This window comes from Erythrolamprus reginae, chromosome Z (assembly GCF_031021105.1).
Source record: "Erythrolamprus reginae isolate rEryReg1 chromosome Z, rEryReg1.hap1, whole genome shotgun sequence".
In the NCBI taxonomy this organism is placed as follows: Eukaryota; Metazoa; Chordata; class Lepidosauria; order Squamata; family Dipsadidae; genus Erythrolamprus; species Erythrolamprus reginae.
This window is the reverse complement of record NC_091963.1, coordinates 149066292-149086375: the sequence shown is the minus strand read 5'-3', so window position 1 is coordinate 149086375 and position 20084 is coordinate 149066292. Positions and strand designations below refer to the sequence as shown.

The 20084-nt window shown below is 50.2% G+C and overlaps 1 protein-coding gene across 11 annotated transcripts in view; it reads left to right on the top strand.

Annotated features, from left to right (window-relative positions):
• Positions 1–20084, top strand: part of PER1 (period circadian regulator 1) — a 67674-nt gene extending 47590 nt beyond the window's left edge. For 5 of the 11 annotated variants that reach the window (XM_070726876.1, XM_070726874.1, XM_070726875.1 and 2 more), the window contains 14 exons: positions 259–365; positions 943–1096; positions 1832–1940; positions 2402–2527; positions 2836–2944; positions 3875–4031; positions 5448–5575; positions 6008–6217; positions 9281–9517; positions 11281–12026; positions 12635–12794; positions 13618–13810; positions 16098–16248; positions 19336–20084. In XM_070726876.1, the coding sequence (XP_070582977.1) occupies positions 259–365; positions 943–1096; positions 1832–1940; positions 2402–2527; positions 2836–2944; positions 3875–4031; positions 5448–5575; positions 6008–6217; positions 9281–9517; positions 11281–12026; positions 12635–12794; positions 13618–13810; positions 16098–16248; positions 19336–19560 (2812 nt within the window). In that variant the 3' untranslated portion in view covers positions 19561–20084. Of the gene's footprint in view, positions 1–258; positions 366–942; positions 1097–1831; positions 1941–2401; positions 2528–2835; positions 2945–3874; positions 4032–5447; positions 5576–6007; positions 6218–9280; positions 9518–11280; positions 12027–12634; positions 12795–13617; positions 13811–16097; positions 16249–18450 lie in introns of all 11 variants that reach the window. The other 6 variants (XM_070726882.1, XM_070726881.1, XM_070726880.1 and 3 more) reach the window with 3 other exon arrangements.

Below are 20084 nucleotides of genomic sequence, written 5' to 3'. Positions count from 1 at the left end.
CCCATCACAGGAGACGGTGAGTTCTAGTTCCGCCTTAGGCGCGAAAGCCAGCTAGGTAACTTTGGACCCATCACCAGAAGACCGGGAGTTCTAGTTTCACTTTAGGCATGAAAGTGATTTGGGTGACTTTGGGCCCAACACCAGGAGAGGGTGAATTCTAGTCCCACCTTAGACCTGAAAGCCATTTGGGTGACTTTGGGCCCGTCACTCACATACCACCCAGCCCTCCTTGACAGCTGCCTCTTCTCTTGTTCTCAGAGCTGCCCCGCTGCTTGGCTACCTCCCCCAAGACTTGGTTGGGACCCCTGTCCTTTTCTACTTGCACCCTGAGGACCGGCCCCTTATGCTGGCCATACACAAGAAAAGTAAGTATAGGATGAAACAGTGCGGTGAGCAAATTTAATTTTAAATTTTAATTACTTGGCAACCTTTTGTTTAGCAACTCTTCAGAGTTAGAGGAACGATGCCGGGAGGAAAAAAAATTGATTTATGGCCGGTCCTCGCATTTATGACCATTACGCCATTCCCCCCCTCTCCCCCAATCATTGGGGCTCTTGGCCACTGGCATTGTGGTCCCAATAGTGGCAAACCGTGGACGGCCCTTTATAACCTTCCAAACTGGCAAAACAATAAGGAAAGGTGGATTCGGTTAGCGACCGCTGGATTTACTTAACGAATGCAGGAATTTATTTAACAACCATCCCCCCCTCCCCAAAAAAGAGATTACAAGATCGGGCGTGATTTGCTTAATGACCATCTTGGTCAGGAGCGGAAATTCCAGATGTAATGAAGGGGCTGTAATCTAAGGATGATCCTTATTTGTTTGTTTGTTTGTTAATTAATTAAGCAAGTACATTAAGGGAAGTTCGGCCTGGGGGGGGGGTGTCGCTGAACCTGACCGCCAACCCCATTTCTTCCCCTCCCCTCCCGTTTTTTCTCCAGTCCTGCAATACGGCGGGCAGCCTTTCGACCACTCGCCCATCCGCTTCTGCACCCGCAACGGCGAATACGTCACCATCGACACCAGCTGGTCCAGCTTCGTCAACCCTTGGAGTCGGAAAGTCTCGTTTATCATGGGCAGGCACAAAGTGCGGACGTAAGTGGGAAGCCCGCTCTTGGGAGATGGGTGCGGGAGTTCGGACGCTGGGTGTGTGGGTGTGTGGGTGTTAATCTCTTCTTCATCTGTGTGAAGGACCTGGGGCGGGGCAGGGAGTGGGAGGGCAGGGGGAGCGGGAGGAGCTTAGCTGGAGGTGGAGAGGTGAGTGGGCGGAGCATATTGTGTGGGAGTGGTGAGGAGGTTAGTTGATAGGACAGGGGGGAGGGTCTAATCTCTTCATCAGGGTGAAGGACCTGGGGTGTGAAGCAGAGAGTGGGAGGCCAAAGAGAGTGGGAGGAGCTTAGCTGGAGGAGGAGAGATGAGTGGGCGGAGCATACCGTGTGGGGTGGTGAGGAGAGGATTACTTGACTTCCAAGATTGGGGCCAGAGGAAAGACACCCAGACGGCCAGAAAGGCTGCAGTAGAGTCCGCCTTTCTCAAGGTTGAAGACGGGTGGACTTCAACTCCCAGAATTCCCCAGCTTGCATTGCATGTCCGTCCCTCTTAAAGGACACCAGCTGGGGAATCCTGGGAGTTGAAGTCCACCCGCCTTTAACGCTTGCTGGATGGGGGAGCAAGGACTAAGGAAGACGAAGAGCATTGGGTGGAGAGGAAGGAGGAAGAGAGGGAGGGGCTAGACCCAGGCCCTAACCAGAAGCGGAATTGGGTGGGGGCTTCGGGTGGGGGTGCGTGAGAGGGGCTCCTTCTCATCCTCACCTCTCTTGTTGACCACAGGGGTCCCCTCAACGAGGATGTCTTCACCGCCCCCAAAGTCTTGAAGTCCAAGGCCCTGGATGTGGACATTCAGGAGCTCTCTGAGCAGATTCACCGGCTGCTGCTGCAGGTAAGCCCTCCCCCCCTTCCCACACCTGTCTTGTCTTTCCTTCCTGGCTTCTTTCCTTTCTCTTCCACTCTTCTGCCTCCTTCCTTCCTTCCTTCCTTCTTTCTTTTTCTTTCTTTTTCTTTTTCTTTCTTTTTCTTTCTTTCCTTCCTTTCCCTTCCTTCTTCCTTTTCTTTCTTTTTTCTTTCTTTTCTTTTCTTTCTCTTCTTTCTTTCTTTCTCCCTGTTTTTCTCTCTTTCTTTTCTCCTTCATTTCATTTTTCTCCTTTCTCTTCCACCCTTCTACCCCCCCTTCCCCTCCCTCCCTCCTTCCCTCCTCTTCTTTCTTTCTTTCTTTCTTCCTTTCTCTCTCTCTCTCTCTCTCCATTCCTCCCCTCCCTCTTCTACCCTACTGCCTCTTCCCTTCCTCCCTTTTCTCGCTCCCTCCCTCCGGCTCTTAACCCTGCTCCTGTCTTTCCCGGGCAGCCTGTGCACAGCAGTGGAGCCGTGGGCCTTTGCAGCAACTCAGCCTCCCACGAGCAGTTACCGAGTGTCGCCTCATCCAGCGACAGCAACGGCTTCCCTCCGGAGGAGGCCCTAGCGTTCCGGCCGGTAAGCGGTGTGTGAGCGTGTTGTGGAGCAGGTGTCCTATATCCAGGCAGCGGGAGGTCTTCCCAGGGTGCTTCAACCCCCCCCACCCCCCAGAGGGCACCGACTGAGCGACAGCCCCCCCCACCTCGAAAATGGCTCCTGTTAGTCCCGGCCCCCCCTCTGTCCAACTCTGGTGTTGAGGAAGGTCTCCTGCGAAATAGGGAAGATGTTTAGGCCTGTTGGGCAGAGGGATATCTAGTCTGTCCCAATGGTGGGAGGGACTCTGGTGGGTGGGGCTTGTCCTGACGGCTCCTCCCTCTGGATCTCAGATGACCTTCCAGGAGATCTGCAAGGATGTCCACATGGTGAAGAACCAGGGCCAGCAGGTCTTCATTGAGTCCCGGGTCAAGCAAGTGCCCGTCAAGCCTCCTCGGTCAGGTAAGGAGAAAGGCCGCTGGTTCCCCCCCCCTTCCTCCTCCTCTTCCTCCTCTTCTTCCTCCTCTTCCTCCTCCTCTTCCTCCTCTTCTTCCTCCTCTTCCTCCTCCTCTTCCTCCTCCTCTTCTTCCTCCTCTTCCTCCTCCTCTTCCTCCTCCTCTTCCATCCCATTTCATGATCATTCCTTCTTCCCCTCCCTCCCTCCTTTTTCTCTCCTCCTCCTCGATCCCTCCTTCTTGCCCTTTTCTTTCTTTTCCAGTTTCACCATCAATTCTCTCCTTTCCCCCTCCTCCACCTCCATCCTTTCTATTCCTCTTTCTCCTTCCCCTTTTCTTCTCCTGCTTCTTCTTCCCTTCTTATTCTTCCTTCTCCCCTTCTTCTTTCCTTCCTCTTCTTCCTCCTCTTCTTCTTCCCTTCTTCTTCCTTCTCCCCTTCTTTCCTTCCTCTTCTTCCTCCTTCTCACCCATTTCTTTCTTCTCCTTTCCCTTTCTTCCTTTTCCCCTCCTCCATCTCTTCTGCTTCTCTACCTCTTCTATCCCTCCTTCTTACCCTTTTGTTCCTTCTCTAGTTTCATTATCACTTCTCTCCCCCTCCCCTTACTTCCTCCTTCCCCCCCTCCTCCATCCCTTCTTCTGTTCCTCCTCCCTCTTTTCTTCTCCTGCATCATCTTTCCTTCTTCCTCCTCCTCCCCTTCTCCCTTCCTTCCTCTTCCTCCTTCTCGCCTACTTCTTCCTTCTTCTTCTCCCCCTTTCTTCTTTCTCGCCCTTTCCCTCCTCCCCCCTCCCAGCCCATTGTACACACACAGACCCGTGAGCCACTGCATTGTTTCTATCCTGGTATTTTATTTATGTCCCTCCACCTGCCTTGCGGTCTGCGGAAGCCTCTTCCTTTCCCAGCTCAAGGTTGCTCTTCCTTCCTGCCTTTCCTTCCTAGCTCTGGAGACGCCCGTCAGACACGCGGGGCGGTCGAAGGAGGCCTTGAGGGACACGGAGCAGAGATCGCACAAGGCAGCCACCTCCGAGGACTCTGTGCGGAAGGAGCCTTCCAACTACTCCTACCAGCAGATCAACTGCCTGGACGGAATTATCCGGTAAGGCATTGGGTGGCGCTCTCATGTTGGGCAGGGCGTTTTGCTCGTCAGTCTCCTCCTTCCTCTACCTCCATCTGCTCCTTCTTATCTCTGAGCAAGCCAGGTGCTCAATTTCTGTCCCAACCCTTGGAGAAAAGGGGCAGCCCAGCCCCTTGTTCTCCACTCCTGCAAAAGAGGAAGTTTCATCTGACTCCTTTAGCAATTTGGGCAGGAGAAAAGGGTTCCAGGTGGGGATGGAGTCAAAAGAGGAATTGGCGTAGAATCCCTACGTAGCCACAAGCGAGCTAAGTCCAACCTCCCTTGAATTCTTTGGATCCTTGTCTAAATCCTTGTCCAATCCTTGGGTAAAATGAGGACCTGGATTGTGGGGGCAAAATGCTTGGCTCTTTTTAAAAGTGCTATTGCTAACATGTTGTAAGCCGCCCTGAGTCTAAAGAGAAGGGCGGCATAAAAATCGAATGAATAAACAAACAAACAAACAAACCCCTAGCAGGAGCTAACCATCAGTTGAGAAGGTTCCTCCACATAGACTTTCATCGACAAAGCAGTTTAGTTAGAAGATTCCTGTGTAAAGGCTTTTAACAATACAGCAATTCAGTTAGAAGATTCCTGTGCAGAAGCTCTCAGCGATAAACCATTTTAGTTGGAAGATTCCTTTGTAAAAGCAATTTAGTTAGAAAATTCCTGTGCAGTCTTTCAACAATAAACTAAGTTAAGTTAGAAGATTCCTGTACATAGGCTTTTAGCAATAAATCAATTTAATTAGAAGTTTCCTGTGCATTGGCTTTCAGCAGTAAAGCAGTATAGAAGATTCCCGTGGGTAGGTTGTCAGCAATAGGCAATAAAGCAGTTTAATCGGTTTGTCCTCGGAGAGGGCCACCATACAAATCTAAATAATAATAATAATAATAATAATAATAATAATAATAATAATAATAATAATATTTATTATATATTTTTATTATTATTATTATTATTATTATTATTATTATTATTATTATTATTATTATTATTATGTCAATACAACACAGCAAACGAGATCACTATGCTGGATTTCGTTTTTTATCACCAGTCGGGCGCTTCTCAAGCACCTAGGACTGCGTGATGTAGCGGCGCATTATGTGTGCGGATCCCAGTAAAGCGGCCTTTTGCAATTGACAGATGGAGATTTTGTCAATTCCGATGGTTTTCAAATGTCCACTGAGATCCTTTGGCCCTGCGCCCAGCGTGCCAAGGACCACTGGGACCACTTTCACTGGCTTATTATTATTACTATTATTATTATTATTATTATTATTATTATTATTATTATTATTATCATTATTATCATTATCATTATCATTGTCACGTGTATGCCTAGTCTCCCGCACCTGAAATCGCTGATTTTTAAAATCTTACCCCCTTCCATCCCTACAGATATCTGGAAAGTTGTAACATCCCCAGCCGGGTGAAACGCAAATGTGGTTCCTCTTCCTACACCACCTCCTCCACTTCCGACGATGACAAGCAGAAAGCGCACCAACAGGTGGCCGTGCAGAGCAAAGGTGGGTCTCCTTCCCTCCCCGCCCCTTTTTCCCTTACCCCCAAAACCTCTAGGGACCCCCCTTATTTCCCTTTCTGGGCTTCTCTGTGATCCGGCTCAGAAACCCCCCCCCCCCAAAAGCTTCCTCCTGTTCTTTCCCGCTACTCTCTCCCCTGTTGCTTCGTACATAGTTTTGCTGCTCCTTCTGTCTGAGGTTCCCGGAGCTGCCGGTGGCCTCCTCAGAAGAAGGGGAGGTCTCCCCATGCTCCTGGGGGAGGGGGGTGGGTGTTGCTCTTTCCATCAGCCGACGTGGCTGCCTCGACCGAGGTTTCGGCATCGCAAGGTCTCTCTGTCTGTCCGTCAGTCCGTCCTGCTGTTTGCGGCGCGTCTCAGGAGCCCTGTGACCGCACACCCCCCCTGCCTCGAATTCTAATCCAGACCTCTCTTTGGACAGATGTGCCCGAGGAGAGGCTGCCGGCCACAGGGAGCCAGCCCGAGAGGGACGAACCTGCGGCGGCGGCAGCTGCCGCCGCTGTGGTGGGACGCCCTCTCACTCCGCTGGCCTTGCCTACTAGCAAAGCCGAGAGTGTGGTATCCGTGACCAGTCAGTGCAGCTTCAGCAGTACCATCGTCCACGTGGGAGACAAGAAGCCCCCGGAGTCGGGTAGGGGAAGTGGTCCACCCACCTTTTTGGAGAACATCCAGGCTTGGGAGGGTAGGGTGGGGTGCGCAGCGGCCGGGAGGGGAGTCGAAGCGCGGGAAAGTGTAGGTACACAGCTTAATGGGGGGGGATGGGGGGGGGAGTGGGGAATCTTCATGATGATTTAATTTATTCGACTTCAATGCCCCCCAATCCTGTAGGACTTGGGGAGGCTGTGGATATTTTCCAGAGGGGCCTGGGCCGCATCGGACCCTTTGGACTTCCCGATCTGGCCCGCGGGAGGTAAATTAGAAACCAAGCGTAAAATAATAACCTTGTAACAACTAAATCCTCGGCTTGCGAGCACAATGTGAGCGACCGATTTTCCGCTACTTAGTTGGGAAACTTAAGTTGAGCTTTGCCTCATTGTACGACCTTCCTTGCCGCTGTCGTTAAGTGAATCTCTGCCATTGCTAAGTCGTCACGGACAATCCCCGACTTGCAACGGGTTTGCTTAGTGACCTGTTCGGAGTTACGACCGCACCGGGGGCGGGGAGGAAAAGAAAAAGGAGTCGGGATTCGTTTTTTTAAAACACTTTTAACGATTGTGGCTTTTGATGGAATTGGCCTTCAGATGCTTTTTGACAGCTGACTCGCATTTATGACAGTCGCTGTGTTCCCACCCCTCCCCCCAGGGGTCATGGGGCAAATGGATTCTCTTAATGACTGCAGTGGCTCAGTTAACAACTTGAAGGAATTCCCTTAGCCACGATGGCAAATAAGGTCGTAAAATGGGACAAAGGTCACTTTGATAAAACGTTTCGCTTAGCAGCATAAATTGCGGGCTCAGTTGTGGTCATAATTTGAGGACTAGCAAAATTTTAGCCTGTAGCAGCTAATTTTTTTTTAAAAAAAGCATCTGCTTTTATAAATATATAAATATTGTAATATTTAATAAATATGTATAAATATTAATAATGATCAAAATTAAGTTGACCCCAATCATTTGGCCCTCCACAATGGGGACTCGTTGCCAGCGGATGGTGCATTGGCCATTTATTTATTTATTTCTGGTATTTTCCGCTCCTCTGGTAGCCAATGACTCTGGGTGGCTTAGCAGCATAAAAAGATTATTTAAAATAATAGATTTAAAAATTATATAAAATCTATCTATATATATAAAAGCAAAATGCCCCTCACACATTATCACAAAATCTCCAGAACCCTAAAGGCTACAAACCACCAGATCATTAATATTTCTTATATTATTAACATGCTCTGATGCTAAGGAGTTCTACTCCCCCTCCCCACCCGAAAATAAAATCCGTTCCAAATGCAAGACACAAGCAGAGGAGAGGAGTTCCAGTGGGGCAAGGCTGAGGGAGAGAAAGGGATAGGATAGGGGAGGCTTCTGTGAGGAAAGGGTGGGGGAGAGAAGGGGGAATAGGATAGGGGAGGCTTCTGTGGGGCAATCCTGAGGGAAAGAAAGGGATAGTAAAGGACATGACACTACAGCAAGCCTGAGGGAGACAAGAGGATAGGATAGGGGAGGCTAGGGGAGGCTTCTGTGGGGCAATCCTGAGGGAAAGGGGATAGGATATGGGAAGATTCTGTGGGGCAAGTCTGAGGGAAAGAACGGAAGAGCTGAGGCCAATTGTAACTAATTAATTTTCAATCTGTGTCGATTTATCAGGCGAGATCACATAGTTTCATAGCAAAGCACGGATATTTAGCTAGTAAAATACATATATAAAAATAGATAAAATATTAGATAAAACAAAATATTTTAAAAATTAGATAAAATATTTTTAAAAAGATTAGATAAAATTCAATATAAAAATTAGATAAAATATTTATTTAAATTTATTTATTTATATTTATAAGCCGCCCTTTTTCTAATGGACTTGTATTTAATATTTAATAAAATATTAAAATAAAAACACTAGAAATTAGCGAAAGTGATTCATCCTGTAATGAATGGACTAGTTCCAGGGGTAGGCAAAGTTGGCTCTTCTATGACTTGTGGACTTCAACTCCCAGAATTCCTGCGCCAATCATGGCAGCTCAGGAATTCTGGGAGTTGAAGTCCACAAGTCATAGAAGAGCCAACTTTGCCTCCCCTGGGCTAGATAGATGATCCTAAATGTCCCTTCTAACCTGTACATCCTGTGATAATCTACATTTAAGATGGGCGTGGGCTTCACCCCAATGACCTCATTTTTATTACTCTGTTTTTGCGACGGTTGTTAGGTGAGCCCATTCTTGGCTGTGGGTAGGGTTGTTTTTGCCCCAAACTGGAATTAAAATGCCAATTTTCCAAAAAAAGTAATATTCACATGGCTATTACGAGGGGGGGGGGAGCTTTCTTTTGGAATTTCAGAGTTCTATCACAAGCAAAATTTGGTGGGGGAGAGGATTTGTCGGTCACAACTTCAAACGGTCGCAAAGCAAGCGATTATAAGTCAAATGATTCCCCTAATTTTCCTTCCTTGGCGAAAAATCTGCAAAGAAAGGTTGCGTAGTTAACCGGAATCAAGCCGATAAGTCACTGATTCTTTTAAATCCAAGGTAGTTTTTGAAAGGGGAAACATGTCCAGGTTGACCTTGACTTATGACCGTTCGCTTAGCAACCGTCTCAAATGAGGAAAAAAAATAATCTTGGGAGCTCCCCTCCCACTCACAACCCTTGCACTGTTTCCTCCCCTGCAGTCATGGGATCAAAATTAACGGCCCCTGACTCATACTTAACGACAGTTGCTTGGGACCCCCCTTTTTTTTGCAACCTTCTGACCGATACCGTTAACGGGTTAGCCGTTGATTCGCTTAGCGACCAGGTTGTTTGTGTAACCGCCGAACAACCGTGGCGAGGAAGGCTGTAAAATGGGGTGAAAATAAAATTTCGCATTTCGCTTAGCAACGGAAGTTTGGAACTGAGGCATGGTCGTAAGTCGAGGAGTAGCTTATTTAAGGTGTTAAATGGGAAAGATTTTTTTCTTTTCCCAGATGGATGAATGGGTGAAAAAAACCACCGATGGTCTGATCTTTGCTTTCCCTGTTTTGTTGTCTCCTCCTCCTCCTTCACCCCAGACATCATCATGATGGAAGAGACTCCGCCCAGCGCCCCTCCTCCCAGTGTGACCCCCGACCGGGAACAGCAGTACCGCCGGGTGGGCCTGACAAAGGAGGTGCTGTCCGTCCACACCCAAAAGGAGGAACACTCCTTCCTCACCCGCTTCAAGGACCTCAGCCAGCTGCACGTCTTCAACTCCCCCTCCAGGATTGGCTGGCAGGATCGGCACCACCCCTGGGCCCACGAGCAGCGAGGTGAGGAGGAGGGGTAGAGGACATAGGCTGGGTCCTCCCCTTTTTTCTCTTGTCCCTCTTCCTCTTTCCTTCTCTTCCTCCTCCGCAAAACTCCACTCCTTTGTAGCACTGATAATGTTACTTAGCTGGGTCACGAGACGTCTGCGAGAAAAGGACGAAGCTCCGAGCGTGCCAGGGGCCCCGCTGTCCTTTTCTTCTTCCTCTTCCTCCCTAAACACACCCCTCTTTTCGAGATATGAACCTGGGGTTTAAGGTTTTTTTGCTGCTTTTTCTGAACTGGCAGCGAAGCGCCCATTTTTGCGCTGCTGGGATTCCCCTGAGGCTCCCCTCACTGGGAAACCCCACCTCCGGACTTCTGTTGCCAGCGACGCGCCCATTTTTGCGCTGCTGGGTTTCCGTGTTTTTGCGATGCTGCAAGGGGAATCCCAGCAGCGCAAAAATGGGCGCTTCGCTGGCAACGGAAGTCCGGAGGTGGGGTTTCCCAGCGAGGGGAGCCTCAGGGGAATCCCAGCAGCGCAAAAATGGGCGCTTCGCTGGCAACGGAAGTCTGGAGATGGGGTTTCCCAGCGAGGGGAGCCTCGGGAATCCCAGCAGCGCAAAAATGGGCGCTTCGCTGGCAACGGAAGTCCGGAGATGGGGTTTCCCAGCGAGGGGAGCCTCAGGGGAATCCCAGCAGCGCAAAAATGGGCGCTTCGCTGGCAACGGAAGTCTGGAGATGGGGTTTCCCAGCGAGGGGAGCCTCAGGGGAATCCCAGCAGCGCAAAAATGGGCGCTTCGCTGGCAACGGAAGTCCGGAGATGGGGTTTCTCAGCGAGGGAAGCCTCAGGGGAATCCCAGCAGTGCAAAAATGGGCGTTTTGCTGGCAATGGAAGTCCGGAGGTGGGGTTTCCCAGTGAGGGGAGCCTCAGGGGAATCCCAGCAGCGCAAAAATGGGCGCTTCGCTGGCAACGGAAGTCTGGAGGTGGGGTTTCCCAGCGAGGGGAGCCTCAGCGAAATCGCAGCATCGCAAAAACACGGAGGTCCGGAGGTGAGGTTTTGAGGGTCCGCCTACCATCTCCTTTTTTCTTAAAAGGCTAAATTATGGCAACTCCTGTGATTTAACCTTTTAAGATTGGCCTGGATGATTGGATTTCGTGTCCACCTTTATAAGTGTATAAAATCATGCATGGGATAGAAAAGGTGGATAGAGAAAAATTCTTTTCTCTCTCACACAATACTAGGACGAGGGGGCCCTCCCTAAAGCTCACAGGTAAGAAAGTGAGGACAAACCAAGGGAAATATTTCTTCACTCAGAGGGTCCTTGGCTGATGGGATTCCCTTCCAGAAGAGGTCGTGACAGCTGTCAGCCTGGAGAGCTTCAAGGCAGGATGAGACAGATTCAGGGATGCCAAGTTTATCATAGGTGGTGATTGAAACGGATGTCCATGTGCTGCCTCTATGTTGGTTGAGGCAGGCAGGATTCCCTTGGGTCCCATTTGTTGGGGGTCAAGGGAAAGGGAGGGTCTTGCCTTCTCTTTCTGCTCAAGATCCCCATGGACAATTGTTGTGACCCAGAGTGCTGGACTCGATGGGCTTTGGCCTGATTCAGCAGGGTTCTTCTTAGGTTCCTTCCTCTTTCTCTTCTTCCTCACTGTTTCTCTTCCTTCCTTCCTTCCCACTTCTCCCTCTTCCACCTTCTCCCTCCTCCTTTCCTTCCTCCTCTTCCTCCCTCCTCCTTTTTCTTTCCCCTCGTCCTTCATTCCTCTCCTTTTTTGCTTCCCCAGGACTCCGAGGCCTACGCCATGGACCTCGCGGGCCCAACGGCCGGGGACGCAGCCGGAGGTCCAAGGCCAAACGCATCCGGCAGAACAAATCGTCGGACAGCACCAGCTCGCCCCAAATTTCTCTCGGCTCACCCCCGCAGCTGCCCTGTCCCCCAGCCGCTGCCCCTTGGGACCCCTCCGGACCTTCCCAGCCCACCCTCCCAAACATGTCCTATCCGGCTATTATGCCAACCTACCCCATCCCCGTCTTCCCCCCTCGTCCACTGGCGTCTCCTGTCACCGAGCCTTCGCACAATCCCATGTCAGCCCCTCAGTTTCCCGCCCCCCTCGTCGGCCCCATGGTTGCCCTCGTCTTGCCGAATTACGTCTTCCCCCAGATCAACAACCCCCTTCCCCAGACGTACTTTCCCGCGGATCCCGTTTATCCCTTCGGAGCCCCGCAGCCTAGCAGCGCCAGGCCAACAACACCCGGGCCCGAATCCGGCCCTCAGGTCTTCTCCCGGTCTTCCACGCCGCACTCGATGAGCCAGCCCGAGCGGGCCGAATCCCCGCTCTTTGAGTCGCGGTGCAGCTCCCCGTTGCAGCTTAACCTGCTCCAGATGGAAGAGCTGCCCAAGCCGGGGGACTGGCAAGAAGCCGGCGTGAGCGGTCAAGCGGGACCAGCCGGCACCTCGACGGATTGGGTTGGAGTGAACGGCGGGCAAGGCCTGGCGAGCGAACTCGGCCCGCCGAAGGAAGTCTGCATGGTAAGTGGACCCGAGGCGAAAGGGCTGCTCCGTCCCTCCTGGGAACGGGTTCAGATCTCCGATTATCTGGGGGAAGGCGCGGATCAGCAGCTACGGGGACGTTTGGCCACCGAGATGCCTCCGTTCCTGGCAGCGAGTCATTTCTCGTTTCCATTCTTGGATGGGGGTGTCCAACTCAATGGCTGCCATCAGGATTGTGTCTGATCTCGCAGGGCTGGGCGTGGCCAGCTCGATATCGCTCATCGAGGTTCCGTTTTTGTCCGCAACGGCCTCCGGCGAAAGTGGAGCTTTGCCGGTTGGAATTTGTGTCCCTCCCAGCCTCTGTTTTTGCTGGCAGAGGCACCATGGGCCCGATCTAAGCCCTCCCACTCCCCATGAGCTGGATCTAATCCGTGGGCCTTGAGTTTTGACACCCCTGTTCTTGGGAGTTGCATACTCCAAATCCAGGACTTAATTCTTAAAACTGGAAAGTTTTGCTGCGCTGTGAGATGGATGAGATGGAGGTGGTGGCAAGAACCGCAGGGAGAGTACAGTGGCTGTAGGAACAGGGCGTAACTCCGGGTCACTCTTTCCTGAGCCTAACCTTGGGCCATCCATCCCCTTTCCAGGTGGAAGCTCACGATTCCTCCAACAACGACAACTTGTCCAGCTCCAGTGACCTCCTGGATCTCCTCCTTCAAGAAGATTCGCGCTCGGGCACAGGGTCGGCTGCCTCGGGCTCCATGGGCTCAGGCTCCAATGGGGAGAGCACCTCCGCCAGCGGGACCAGTAAGTCTAGCAATGGGGTCGCACGGGAGAGGATCTGGGGGGAGTGGTTTTCCGTCAGCTGGGTTTCTTTTAAAAACCAGACATCCTGAACTTTCCCCAGAAGGAAAGCCATGAAGTTACCTCGCTTACTGTACGCATTTATCTGGTTTACGGTTTGGGGTGAAATTACTGTTGTGGACAGAGGAGGAGGAGGTGAGGGAGTCAGCATCAGCGTCAAGGAAACTTGAGAACTCCGAGAGAGAAGAAGGAATGGGGCTGAGAGAGAGAGAAGAGAGAAGAGAGAGAGAAGAGAGAGGAGAGAAGAGAGAGACAGAGAGAGAGAGAGGAGAGAGAGACAGAGAGGAGAGAGAGAGAGAAGAGAGAGAGGAGAGAGAGAGGAGAGAGAAGAGACAGAGGAGAGAGAGAGAGAGAGCTCACCTGGGTCATCAGCCCTCAGGTGGAGAGTCCAGAGCCTTCAGGTTTGGAGGTGGCTGATGAGGAAGAGGAGGAACAGCTGGGTCCTGTGCCTGACGCACAGATCCACAGAAAGCAGAGGAGAGGAGAGCAGTGGAAACCTATGGGCTGGTCCTCAGGATGGAAGAGCTACTGCTGCTAGTGAAGCCCCACCCTAGCTCTGGGGATAGAAGGGTGGAGATGAATAAATGTGGCAGATAAATGTTCCCCTTCCAGCCGGACAGCCTACGACCAGAGTGAAACTTTTTCTCGGAGTTGTCGACACTCCTCATAAAGGAATCTTTGCGTTAACTTTAGTTTGTCGTGTTCGGGGAGCTGGGTCAGGACACTTACCTGTCTCCAACCCGCTTCCTCTTTTCTTCCCCCGCAGCCAGCAGCAAAAGTAGCAACACCAGCAAATACTTCGGCAGCATCGACTCGTCCGAGAACGATTTACGGGCCAAGAAGCGGTCCGAGGCGGAGGACAACGAACACTTCATGAAATACGTCCTCCAGGATCCCATCTGGTTGCTGATGGCCAACACCGACGATAAGGTCATGATGACCTATCAGCTGCCCGCCAGGTGAGTCCCTCTCCTGCTGTGGGATCTTGGAACCGCTCGATTCTGGCACTGGGCCAGAACACATCTGGAATCGCCTTCTACCGCACGAATCCCAGCGGCCAATAAGGTCCCACAGAGTTGGCCTTCTCCAGGTCCCGTCGACTAAACAATGTCGGCTGGCGGGCCCCAGGGGAAGAGCCTTCTCTGTTGTGGCCCTGGCCCTCTGGAATCAACTCCCCCCAGAGATTAGAACGGCCCCCACCGTCCTTGTCTTTCGTAAATTACTGAAGACCCACCTTTATCACCAGGCATGGGGGAGTTAGGATATTCCTTCCCCTAGGCCATTACAAGTTATGTATGGTATGTTTGGTTTTTATAATAGAAACATAGAAACATAGAAGTCTGACGGCAGAAAAAGACCTCCTGGTCCATCTAGTCTGCCCTTATACTATTTTCTGTATTTTATCTTAGGATGGATATATGTTTATCCCAGGCATGTTTAAATTCAGTTACTGTGGATTTATCTACCACATCTGCTGGAAGTTTGTTCCAAGGATCTACTACTACTATAAGGGTTTTTAGCTGTTTTATTAAATTGGATTGTTACATGTTGTTTTTTATCATTGTTGTTAGCCGCCCCGAGTCTGCGGAGAGGGGCGGCATACAAATCCAATAAATTTAAAATAAATAAATTCTCCTGGGGTCAAGGTTTTCAGGACTCTCGGAGAGAGAAGGAAACGGAAGCCTCTGTTCTCGTTATCGCTAAGGGGATGCTGGGATCGTGAGGGAGGGGTTGTTTGCTTTAATTTGGGTTGGAGTTTGGGGATGAGGAGTGCTGTTCTGTCTGGGCTGGGTCCGATTGGAATAAAGAAACACACATACACAGAATGTAAACTACAAACTACATTGCTATTAAAACGTCCAGTACAAAACAGGTTATGTTTTAGTCTATGCTGGCAGCCAAATTGTCTTTGACAGTGGTGGCGAACCTTTTTCCCCTCGAGTGCCAAAAGACCATGGGCGTGCACCATTGCACATGTGAGAGTGCCCACACCCATTATTCAGTGCCTGTAGAGGGCAAAAACAATTTCCCCGGCCCTCTGCAGGCCAGAAATGGCCTGTTTCCCAACTTCTGGTGGGCCCAGTAGGCTCGTGTTTCACCCTCCCCAGGCTCCAAAGGCTTCTCTGGAGCCAGAGCAGGGTAAAAATGCCCTCTCCCATCCCCCAGAGACTCTCATGAAGCCAAAAACACCCTCCCAGAGCCTCTGTGCAAGCCAGACATCAGCTGGCCGGCGCACACATGCACGTTGGAGCTGAACTAAGGCAACTGCTCGCGTGCCAGCAGATATGACTCCGTGTGCCACCCGTGCCATAGGTTCGCCATCACTGATCTATGAGATAAGGAGCGAGTGAGAAAGTGGCCGTGTCCCGTAGAGCTACTCGTGCCAAGAACCCCTTCTTTTCAGGTACTCGTGCCTAGACACTGTCCTCCTAACACTGGCATCTAGGGGGGGGGGGGGAAGGCTCCTCCCCCGATTCCCAATTATCCTCTTCTGACTCACACAATCCCATAAGTGGTGGTGCTACAGTCTCTGGTGGGTCCCCAGTCTCTAACTCATTCTCGGGTGTCAAGAACATGGGCCCAGAATATCAATACACATTTGTCTCCCGGTCCTCGAAATCTTTGAGCATCTGAGCTGGATGTGGCCCTGCTCACAACAGGTTTATTGATTGATTTTTTGATTGATTTTTTTATTTATTATTTGATTTGATTTGTATACCGCCCCTCTCCGAAGACTCGGGGCGGCTAACAACAATATAAAAAGACACTGTAAGCAAATCTAATATTAAAAACAATGCAAAAACCTCCAATTTAAAGAACCACTCATACATACAAGCATACCATGTATAAATTCTATAAGCCTAGGGGGAAGGTAAATTTCAATTCCCCCATGCCTGATGACAGAGGTGGGTTTTAAGGAGCTTGCAAAAGGCAAGGAGGGTGGGGGCTAACTCTGATATCTGGGGGGAGCTGGTTCCAGAGGATCGGGGCCGCCACCGAGAAGGCTCTTCTCCTGGGTCCCGCCAAGCGACATTGTTTAGTTGACCGGACCCGGAGAAGGCCAACTCTGGGGGACCTAACCAGTCGCTGGGATTCGTGCGGCAGAAGGCAGTCCCGGAGATATTCTGGTCCGATGCCATGAAGGGCTTTATGGTGCCGCGGGGGGGCTGCTTCTGGTTGCCCCGCAAGAGAGGGAGGTTGACTGACATTTCTGACCCTCACCCCCTCCCGTCCTCTATTTGACAGGGACATGGAGACTGTCCTGCAGGCGGATCGTGAGAAATTGAAGCAGCTCCAGAAGCAACAGCCCAGATTCACGGACGACCAGAAGAAGGAGCTGGCCGAGGTGCATTCGTGGGTACCGAAGGGGGTCTTGCCCAAAGCCATTAACGTCACGGTGAGGAGGCAAATGGCAGCACTTGGCTGAGGGAGGGAGGTCGGGAGCAACGAGCGGGCACTGAAATAACCGTATCACAGAGTTGGAAGGGATTGTGGAGGAATTCTAGTGTGTCCAGTTCTGGAGACCTCACCTACAAAAAGAGATTGACAAAATTAAACGGGTCCAAAGACGGGCTACAAGAATGGTGGAAGGTCTTAAGCATAAAACGTATCAGGAAAGACTTCATGAACTCAATCTGTATAGTCTGGAGGACAGAAGGAAAAGGGGGGACATGATTGAAACATTTAAATATGTTAAAGGGTTAAATAAGGTCCAGGAGGGAAGTGTTTTTAATAGGAAAGTGAACACAAGAACAAGGGGACACAATCTGAGGTCAATTGGGGGAAAGATCAGAAGCCACGAGAGAAAATATGATTTGACTGAAAGAGTAGTAGATGCTTGGAACAAACTTCCAGCAGACGTGGTAGATAAATCCACAGGAACTGAATTTAAACATGCCTGGGATAAGCATATATCCATCCTAAGATAAAATACAGGAAAATAAGGGCAGACTAGATGGACCATGAGATCTTTTTCTGCCGTCAGACTTCTATGTTTCTATGTTTCTAGTCCAATTCCCCTGCTCAAGCAGGAGGCTATATACCAGTGGGGAAATCCCAAAATTTTCTCTACCAGTTATGTGGGCGTGGCTTGGTCATATGACTGGGTGGGCATGACCAACTTGATTGGTCTCGGGAAATTTCCCCTTGGTCCAACTCACAATAAAATAGCACTGTTCCAATATTTAAAACAGAATCGAACTGAGAGTGAGAAGGGACCTTGGAGGTCTTCTAGTCCAACCCCCTGCTTAAGGCAGGAAATCCTACACCGCTTCAGAAAATGGTTATCCAATCTCTTCTTAAAAACTTCCAGTGTTGGAGCATTTACGACTTCTGGTAGCAAGCTGTTCCACGGATTAATCTTTCTGTCAGGGAATTTGAAGGGGCTGCTCATAAAAATGAGGGAATCGGATCTATTTTCCGAAGCACCAAAAGGCACAACAAGAAACAATGGATGGAAAATTGGTTGGCGGGGCCCAGGGGAAGAGCCTTCTCTGTGGCGGCCCCGGCCCTCTGGAACCAACTCCCCCCCAGAGATTAGAATAGCCCCCACCCTCCTTACCTTTCGTAAGCTCCTCAAAACCCACCTCTGTCGTCAGGCATGGGGGAACTAAGATAATCTTTCCCCCTAGGCTTCTACAATTTATGCATGGTATGTCTGTATGTATGATTGGTTTTATAACAAGGGTTTTTAGCTGTTTTATTATTGGATTTTTACATTCTGTTTTTATCACTGTTGTTAGCCGCCCCGAGTTCACAGAGAAGGGCGGCATACAAATCCAATAAATAAATAAAAAAATAAACTAAAATAAAATAACCAAAGAGAGAAGCAACCTAGGACTAGGGAGAACTTTCCTAAGGGTAAGACCAGTCAACCAGTGGAATAGTTTGCCATCGCTAGAGGCTTTAAAAAAGAGTGAAGGGCGTACACCCCAAAAGAGTGCGTTCTAACTTACCTCTCTGCTGGTTTGCTTCCTCCTGGGCCACGTGGCTACACCTTGAGAGTGCAGCACGCACAGACTGTGTATCACAGACTGTATCACACTGTGCACCCGTGCACAGCTGCAAACCCCCCCCCCCCCCCAAAAATGCTGAAAACAAGATGGTGCCAACATGCACAGTGGGAAAAAATTCTAAAAAAAAGAGACACCCCCCCCCCCCCAAAAAAAAAAGATGGCAGCACCCATGGACCAGCACCAAATGAACGGTTCTGTGACATCGTTGTAATGTCACCTGCGGGTTGCTACTTGTTCAGGCAAACTGGACCGAACGGGGAGGAATCCACCTGTGACCCCAAAAGGATAGTGCCAGGGACCACTAAAGAATGCAGAAAACTTAAAACAGCCATTTCCCCCCTTTTAAAAGAAAAAAATGTCAACCCCAAAGCAAACACAGCAGCTGAGTGGGAAACTATAAGAGCAGCTGCTCAGGCCAACTGAAAGCCATTAACCCTTTCAACTATTATTCTGTGTTCTCTATGTTCTAAATTGGGTGCTTCACAGCAGAAGCAACGCAGCTGGCTGGACCATCCGTGCCTTAAATTCTCGGCCTGTATGATCAAGCTGTATCATTGTGTGTCCCCCTGTATCTTTCCCCCCAGGAAGAAACAACAAGTAGCCGACACTGTGGCAGCTATGAAAGATCTTGCGGAAACTCCAGGGAGTATCTGCTGATCACAGAAGTGTTACTTAATACTCTTTATAATGAAAACGTTTGTAATCTTATCTTTCTTCCGGAAGGGAAGTGGTTAATCCCTTCCCTAGATGGGTGACTTGATGGGTTTCCTTGGCCTACATCCTGTCAGGTTCTGTTGTTTATTGGCTTGGTTCAGCATGTGATGGCTGCATTCGAGATGCAATTGTTAAGTGGAGCTATTCACTGAAGGGAGAGAGGGATACAAAACTTCTCTTGCATTTTATTTTTTTAACTATTTCTCCGAACTACCTAAGCAATTAATTAACAGTTCAGGCGAACTGGTGAGAACCGACTGCATTTCACCTGTGCTCTGTACCATTCTGCTCAAGTGGTAATCTAGGCTTCTCGTAAAATACCTTTAGCGATGGAGCATCCATAATTTCTGGAGGCCAATGATTCAAATTTGTGACCTGATTGTTCTCACGATTAGGAAGTTCCTAGGTAGCTTCTCTCCCGGATTAGTTTCCATCCATTGCTTCTTCCTTCCTTGCTTCCATCTGTCCTTCTTTCTGGTGCTTTGGAAAATCGGTGGATCTGTTCTTTGTGGCAGCCCCTCAAATATTGGAACACGGCTATCATGTCTCCTCTTGTCCTTCTTAAACTAGCCAGGCCCAGTTCCTGCAACCCCTTACGTCGGACGTTTCATCCTCTGGTGCCCTGGGTCATCTTGGTTGCTCTACTCTGCTACTCTTTCTAGAGTCTCCGCATATCTTGGAGAATTGCCTGCCATTCAGGGAACAAGCGTTAATTTATTCTAACCATTGATGTATTTTCTCTCCCTCCCTTTCAGGCCTGTGTCGACTGTGAGAGTAACGCTGCCTCTCAGGTCTCCCCGCTCTATGACGTGGAGATACAGTATATGGACCTAAACGACATGTTGGAACCGATGGAGGATGGGTGTGGGGCACAGGGCTCTCTGTCTTCCTTACCGCTGGAAATGGCCATGGAGGAGGAGGAGGCTGGAGAGAGCCAGAGGGACCAGTTGCACGGGGCAAAAGCACAGCACACCAGCTAAGCCTCGGCGTGGATTTCAACGTCACCTCAGATGTCACTTCGATGAGGAAGCCAGGCTGCTGAGCGGCAGGACTCGGCTGCCGAGGCTCGTAGCTGGTGGGCATCGCGCCCCTTCCTCCTCTGTAAGAAGGACCTTGTGTCAGCCTTGTTTAAACCAGGAACCTCTGGACTGGCGGGTCTGCAGGCACAGGGGCACACCGCCTTTCGCCGATGCCTTCCGGTCCTTCGACGGGACCCAGCCGCTTTAATCCTCGCGGTGTTCTGGACAGAGTGGCGGATTGCGGAGAGCCCGGGATGTGGGGTTTTTGTGGCGGGCAGGGAATGGGCTGAGGCCGGGTCGAGTTTTTATGTATTTATTTTCTTTCTTTTTTCGACAATTTTGTCATTGGTGGTTTTACTGGTGACTGGTGGGATTTTTCGGGGGTGGGTGGGGGTAGGGTTGTTTTTTTTACTGATCAGAAAGTGAACGACACGCAGCGCTGAAAGTAGTAATAAATGATCCTAATTAAAAAAAAATGAATTGCA